At 47.0% G+C, this 8,018-nt stretch overlaps 1 protein-coding gene across 1 annotated transcript; it reads left to right on the top strand.

The window, feature by feature from the left end:
* The first annotated feature begins 222 nt into the window (after positions 1-222).
* LOC115604445 (T-cell activation Rho GTPase-activating protein-like) lies at positions 223-5,134 on the top strand. The gene is made up of 5 exons (XM_030477570.1): positions 223-498; positions 673-782; positions 1,145-1,343; positions 1,558-1,683; positions 5,018-5,134. Exons 1-5 carry the CDS (start codon positions 223-225, stop codon positions 5,132-5,134), a joined length of 828 nt encoding a protein of 275 aa, XP_030333430.1.
* Positions 5,135-8,018: the final 2,884 nt, after the last annotated feature.

The raw sequence follows: 8,018 nt of genomic DNA, 5'->3' as shown, positions 1-8,018 counted from the left end.
GTGGGACCTGCAGGAGCAGGAGGAGGCTGCCCTGGCCATTTGTGTGGCCAAGGACCTCGGCTGCAGCAGAGGCACTGGGGCTGTTGGGCTCTGCTGGCCAGGGGGCTCTCATTGGCCAGCCTCTGACAGCTCTCTGCAGCCAGGACGGCACGCTGCCCCAGCCCATCCACGTAAGCCAGCCTGGCCACGGGGTCCCCATCCCATCCCATCCCATCTCATCCCATGCCTTCCTATCCCACCCCATCCCATCCCACTGGCTCCTTTGGAGAGGGGCTGTTCCAGCACCTACCTCAGGGTAGTCTCCAGCCCAGTAACTCTCCTCCTCTGTGTCCTCAGGACCTGCTGGCTCTGCTGAATGAGCACGGGCCATCCACGGAGGGGATCTTCTGTCGGGCAGCCAGCGAGCGCGCCTCCCAGGAGATCAGGGAGGCCCTCGGCAGCGGCGTGGAGGTCCAGCTCCAAAGCCAGCCTGTGCTGCTGCTGGCTGTCATCTTCAAGGTGAGCCCGGCTGACCTGGAGCCCAGCAGCTCCCGGCTCTCTTGATGCTGATGGGCACCTGCGGGAGCACAAGCGGAAACCCAGCCGTCTGCCCATGAGCCAGAGGGCCGGGGATGCTGCCTGTGCTCTTGGGGGCAGTGGCCAAAGCCTCATGTGGAGCCCTTGTCACTGCAGGACCTCCTGCGGAAGATCCCCTCCAAGCTCCTTGACGTCCAGCTATACGAGGAGTGGATGAGCGCCCTGCAGCAGACCAGCAGGCAGGAGAGGCTGGCAGCACTGAAAGAGTAAGTGTGGCAGCAGCCTGCCTGCTCCGCAGGGACTGGCACAGGCCGGGACTCGCCTGCAAAGCAATGGCCTGCCTGAAGTAGCCATGGTTCCTGCAAGCCACCTCCTGCTGCTCTCGGGTTTATGTTTGGGGGGAAAGGGGCACAGAAAAGCATTTCTCCCCAGGGATCACTTCCCACAGGCCCTGGGGCTTGCTCCAACAAGGGCCTCTTTGAGAAGGGCAGGGATGGAAGGAGGTGGCCATATCTCAGCGCAGGCAGTCCCTCTGCTGTAGACCAGGCGGTGGCCTTGGGTGAGACCAGCCTGGGAGACCTGTGTTGTCAACACCGACTTCATTAACGTTGTGCTTCTGTTCCCTCAGGGTGGCCAGCAAGTTACCCGAGGCCAACCTGCTCCTGCTCCGGCACTTGCTGTCCCTGCTCCATAACATCAGTGGGAACGCGGCCACCAGCAAGATGACAGCTGGGAACCTGGCCATCTGCCTGGGGCCAAACCTCCTCAGCCCCCCCCAGGAGCTGCCCCTGGACATCCTGGCGCAGGAGACGGGGAAGGTACTCTGTGTTCACCACCCGGCTACAGCCTCCCCAGCCCACCCCAGCTTTGCTGCTCAGAGCACCCTAGCTGCCTCCTCCTGCCAGCAAAGCCGTGGGGCAGCAGCCGGGAAGAGCAGCCCCATGGCTGCACCTTCCTGCACAGAAGTGCTGGTCAGGCTGGGAAAGGCTGTTTGAGCCCTTATCAGCCCCCTCGGTGAAACCAGTGGTTTGCTGTGTGCAGGTGACACAGCTCGTGGAGTTCCTCATCGACTGCCACAAGGAACTCCTTTGGGAGCAGGTGGCTGGGCTGGTCAGCGAGGGGGATGAGGAGCCACCAGCACCACAGACAGCACCAGAAACAGCAGAGGTATGTGAAGTGCACAAGCAGTGTGACAGCAAAAGCCTCCCCCCTCAGAAGGTGTGGCTGCTGCCGCAGGGACAAGCATGGTCCTCCATCAGCCTGCAGCTCTGCCAAAGTGCAAAGCAAGGCTGATGCAGGTTGGCCATCCCTCTTTGTGCGGTGATCCCACCACAGCTGGCTCAGCTGAGCTGAGCAAACCCATCCAAGAGATGTGCCCTTCAGAGCCAGGGTAGCAATTGGGCAGGGAGGTCCTTGCCCACTGCTAACTTACACATTGCCATTGCAGGTGCCTCCCGTCGCTTCCGAGACTGAACACCAGAAGAGCATGTCTGGGGAGAGAAGGTAAAACTACCTAGCTTTGCTGGGTTCAAGGTAATCATGGCTTCACCTGTCTAGCAATACTATTGAATGGAAAGGTTGCCAGGCTCTTCATGGGACACCAGGAAGAGAAGAGCAATCTGTGAGAAGGGTAGTGATGGGCCACCGTGCAGGAGGACGAACAGATTGTCAACTGAGCTCTCAGGGATGGGCAACTAAGGAAATCCAAGCAGGGAAAGAAGAACGAGGAGCCTGGGTATGTAGCAGACCCTGTATTCCATCTTTCAAAGCTCTGAGCATAGGAAACATTCCTGAGGTGCACAGGATGATCCTGGACAGGAGGCATCCACCTGCCATCGGGGGAACATGTATGTCAGGTGAAATATACAACTGCAGTGTTGCCTGCCAACCTGAGATTTTAGTATGGGATGCTGCTGCTTGGGTTTTGGAAAGGACCATATCCCAGCTTCACAGGGCTCCCTGCCAAGCCTTGCTGCCTGACAAGGGGGCACTGCACATCTCTGTCATCTTGCTGTGCTCTGAGTGTATCACATGTGTTGAGACGGAATCAAAGCAACACTGTAGTTGCCAGTAAGGAGCCTCTCTCCTGTGCTAGGAGTGCTAGGAATGACCCCTTTTACAGCATACTTCCAAAAAACCCAGGAGCCAAGTCCCACATGTTCCTGCCCTCATGGTTTCACCAGCGCTTTCTGACTCTGCCCTTGTAGGCGCCCATTTTCTTGTGCTGCTTGGATTCCCCGGATGAGCTCTGCCTCCTGGACTTGGAGTTCCACCCTGTGGCCCCAGCACCACCTCGGCGTCAGTGAGGACAGTGTCTCCACGTCCTTCTGCTCTGGCTGGAAAGTTCCATGAGCTCGCCCCGGAGCCAGAGCAGCACCCTCAGACCCATCCCAGCCCTAGCAGGAGGCCTTGCTGGCTCACTCCTCAGCTCTGCCAGCAAATGCCCACCCGCTGGCACATCTCCCCAAGTGGGGAGCTGGCCTCTGAACTCCATCTACACATGGGTGTGAAGATCACCTGAGCGGGACAGAGGGCACAACACTTATGCTGGGCCACTTGCTTATTGCTGTGTTCATTATTACTAGGTTCATTACTATGCTTGTTACTATGTTTATTACTCTATTACTATGTCTTTTTGAAACAAATTTTGGGATATATTTTAGGATATACTTAGGATATATTTTAGGAAACGTTATAGGATACAGGATGTATTTAGGATATAGTTTAGGCAACACATTATAGGATAGTAGTTATTTCACATTGTTTGAGTACCCACTTCATAGGATCATAGACTAGTTTAGGTTAGAATAGGATAGTTAGGGTTGGAAAGGACTTCTAGTAGTTTCATGTTATGTCACAATATTACTCTTAGAGTGACTTTTCAGCTATATTAGTAAAAAAAGCAGAAAGAATTACAAAAGTCGTATCTCTCTGCCTTGCCATCTACATTCTGCAGAATGCAAAACGGAAAAGAAAGTATACTGAGAGAGTCTATGGATTAGGAAAGAAATGACAGGAAGAGATTTATGAATGCAGAAGAACCATTGCTACACCTTGAAAAAGATTCCGATAAGCTCCAGAAGGGTACTGGCCTGATATTGGAACACAGCTGCATATCTTAGATGCATATCTTAAGGTCCAGAAGTAAAGAGAAAATTGTTTCTAAAGGAAAATGCAGACAGGCAGTGGAAAGGAGCATTGAAGTGCACCACTGTCTTTTCATTGGCAGCTGCTCATTCTGGGCATAGAGATGATGAAAAAACCCAAAACCCCCAAACCAAAACCACCACCACCACCACCACCACCAAAAGACAAAAACCAACCAACCAAAACCCAAAAAAACCTTAAAAAAAAAACCAAACAAAAAAAAATTAAAAAACAACAAAACAAAAAAAACCTAAATTGTGTTTTGGATCTAAAACAAAAAAAAACAACAAAAAAAATCCCTCAGATCCCTCTGCACTCAAAAGGGAGAAACATCAGCTCTCAAGACCTTACTGTGATTTACCATAGATGTCCAGTGTATATTGTGATACTTTATAAACAGAAGACTATCTAAATGCCCTTGGGAAATTACAACAGGCATCCCAGCTGTCTGCAAACAAAGCTGTCTCAAATCTGAGTACCAACAGAGTGATTTGTTTGTAATGGGGCAGAGTGACTGATAAGCGCATATTCCCCTTGCATTTGCTGGAATACATTGTGCAGACTGCCTGCAGTTCTCAGCATTTCTTCATATGTGTTATGCTTTTCTGAATTTTCTTACCATTTCTATGCAGAAATAAAGTGTCAAATGTATATCTGGCCAGTCTCTGTACTTGGATGAGTCCCTTCCCCTTTTTATTCCTCTCTCCATCTCTGGGTTTCACTTCTCTCTCTCTGTCTGATACTTATCTGTCCAAGAAGACAAAAAGGTCATGCAATGGTTACACTTGTATCAGCCTTTTCTTCCTCCCAGGAACTTTCTTTTTTCTCCTAAGAAACCTTTTCTCCTAAGTGAGGACACACTTGCATCCAAGAAAAGGTCTTGACAAGGAAAGAACTTGAGTATGTTACTGCTTCTTGTAATCCGAGAAGCAAAAGCACTACTTTTGTCCAGAAGGCCACTGGTCAGTATTTCTGTGTTCTTGCTATGCTTTCACTCCATCCTTCTTCACATTCAGTACCACAGCCCCAAACCTCTTGGCCATGTTGCCATACCACAGACTCTGTTAGGAAGAGAATAATTTAAAGATTGTAGGAGCTTCTGTTTATGGAGAGCAGATTATTTTTTGTCACCTGGAAAAGATAGAAAGAACTGGTAAGTTACAAGGGAACGGCCACTTCGAATCTACCTCATCTAAAAAGTAGCTCATGAATTGAAACCTATTCTCTATTAGCTGGCAATGGTAGGAAAGACTCCTCATCTTCCTCCTCAGGGAAAAGTAAAACCCCAAAACCATACAGGATGTTGAGAACAAAGGGCTGAATGACAACTAAAGTTCCCATGCCCTTACTCCAGGAAAAGGGGCTGCAAGACGGGGGCAGCAAGGGAGTTGAAACATGTTCCCTCATCCCTATGGATGTTTTCTACCTGTTGGAGCAAACTGGAATGCATGATGTGGAGAATGCAAATTGACCATTATGCCCTCTAGGTGGCCATTCTCAGTTAGAATGTGCTGGGATGACCAAAATATGCAAAGCACTGTGTGCCTTATGTATGCACTCATATTTATGAAACGTGCAATTCTGATTTTATTTCTATATTTGGTAAACATGACTCGCTGCTCTTTCTTCCGTCTTGAAATCCGCATTTGCTCCCCAAATGGGAGATGGATGCTCACAGTATCAAAAGCACTGTCAACAAAGACCCTAGGTGCTGCTCATGCAAGTCCATTCAGCCGCCTTATCCCTGCCCCATTCATTCCACTATCTCAGGAGACTTTCTTGCCATTGTAATATGCTGTGTCTCCTAACAGAGGTCTCGTGCAGAGAGCAGCACGTGCGCCCCATGAGAATTTCAGGAAAAGAAACCAAAACAAAATGGTGAGAAAGAGAATTTTCATAAAATAGGAATGAAATAGATGCACCTCTGTATGCATTTGAATTTGCCTGGTCCCATAAAGCCAGTGTTGGCTGCAGATTCTAGCTGGACCAGTAAAAAACTGAAGCTTGATGCAGTAGACAACAGAGACTGACAGAGACAAAGGCAAACGTCTTCTGTTCACAAACCAGCTAGTCTTGCTGTGGGATCACTTGATGGCTCCCAAAACCCTGTCATTTTTTTGGTGCTTCTTAAATTAATCCCGTGGTAAACTAAGAGTGAGGCAGTTGATGAAGTGAGTCATCAGCTCTGGGAGTTTGAAGGCAATCCATCATTTCAGCTTTGGAAAAACTCCTGTCCCAGGAGTTCAAATAATTGAGAGATGACCTATCCAACTCCCCATGTGTACAGACCTGCATCTCAGCTATGAACAGAAGGCGCCCTGTCGCTTGAGAGGAAAGATACAGGAGGTACATGCCACGGAGATCCCTATGAACCATAGGGATCATGTGGGATCATGGAGAAGACATGAGTAAGTGGGATGGAAAACCTACCTCAGTTCTGGAGGACCAGGTGCATGAATTGAAGAGGAAAATAACAGTCAATATGATGATCCTTCCAAGAAAGTTGCTGCTCCAGTCTCTGGTGAGCAGTTTCCCAGATGGAGTGGAAGACCTGATTTTACCCCATCTCAAATGAATAGGAATACTAATCCCTTTGTACAAGCAGTGGAGAATCCTATGATCGCTATTAGAGGGACTCTGCCTCCAGCCAGGTGGAGGAGAGGGACAATCGTGTTTACTGGACTGTGTGGGTCAGATGGCCTGGCACATCAGTCCCACAGGAATATAAGGCTCTAATAGATACTGGTGCACAGTGTACCATGATGTCATCAAGCTGTCAAGGGGTGGAACCCATTTATATTTCTGGAGTAAGAGGAGGATCCCAAAAGCTGACTGTACTGGAGGCTGAAATCAGCCTAACTGGGAAGGAGTGGCAAAAGCACCTTATTGTGACTTGTCCAGACGCTCTGTGCATCCTTGGCATAGACTATCTCAGGAGAGGGTACTTCAAAGACCGAAAAGGGTACTAATGGGCTTTTGGTTATAGCTGCCTTGGAGACAGAGGAAATTAAACAGCTGTGCACCTTGCCTGGTCTCTCAGAGTATCCTTCTGTTGTGGGGTTGCTGAAGGTCGAAGAACAACAAGTGGCAATTGTGACTACATTCCCATCTATAAGCTGAGCTATAGACTGGAGAGCCAAGGAGCAATCAGCAGGACCCACTCACTCTTTAATAGCCCCATATGGCCAGCGCAAAAGTCTAATGAAGAGTGGAGACTAACAGGAGTGGAGACTATTGTGGCCTGAATGAAGTCACACCACCATTGAGTGCTAGAACTTCAATATGAACAGAATATAAACCACGACAAATGATAAACTGTAAAGAAAAATCAGAGAATCATCAGAATCTGAGTCTTTGAGAGAACAGATTAATAGAATGGCATTTATTAATCTGCAGAGTGGTAGTTATCCTGTGTGTGTTATATCTTAACCAGTTTTCATACAAATTGTACAGCGTCCTTCATTTCCTCCTTAAATACAAAGGATGTCAGTATTCTTTATGTGGTATCATATTGCAACAACACATTGAATATTTTCTTACAATTTTAAGACAACATACTGAATTATTTGATGTCAATAAATACTTAAACCTCAATATATAAAAATTATATATGTAACTCAGTATATACAGCCACTAAAATTGAAGAATTAGAACATAAAATAAGATTGAAACATTTTAAAATTTGAAATAAGAATATACACTCCTTTAAAATCAGTTTTAGTAAAGGAAAATTACATTTCATTGCCATCTGTCGAAAACAAGCAACATAATAATGACAGCCTACTAAATTGCTCCTGAAAAAAGTTCACTTTATTGTGATAAAAATATTTTTAACCAGCAGCACTTTTTTTTTTGTTTTTTTTAGTTAAATCTGATGAAGAAACCATGAAGTCAGGAGCCAGAGTATTTCAACATGCAATTAATACAATTGCAAATGCAGTATCTTTTTCATTAAAACTGTATAGTAAGATTATATGGCTATTATCCTTCATATTTCTGTTAGAGGGGTTTTTTTTCCTAGAAAAATGTAAGAAATAAATTTGTTATGAATATCCATTCCTTAATATTCTAACAACAACATCTTAGATAGTAGAAGCTCTGTAAGACTGCAGATTTTGGCTCTGGTGAAGATCAGCTAATTCAAAGGGAATGATTTCTTATGACAGAGACAATTTACAAAATGAAAATCCAGGGTTTGTCCCATGCAGTTTTGCTATTCAGAGGGTGACTATTTCAGTCTATGCAAGTCACTGAGACTATAGGTATGGTTAACAGAGGAAAATGTAAGCACATGCAGAAGGTGATTAACTCCAGTTATCTAAGTGAAGTGGTATTGATGGGAGGTACCTTCTTTC

The sequence above is a fragment of the Strigops habroptila genome, chromosome 2 (genome assembly GCF_004027225.2).
Source record: "Strigops habroptila isolate Jane chromosome 2, bStrHab1.2.pri, whole genome shotgun sequence".
In the NCBI taxonomy this organism is placed as follows: Eukaryota; Metazoa; Chordata; class Aves; order Psittaciformes; family Psittacidae; genus Strigops; species Strigops habroptila.
The sequence above is the reverse complement of the archived record's forward strand: the minus strand, read 5'-3'. Positions and strand labels throughout refer to the sequence as shown.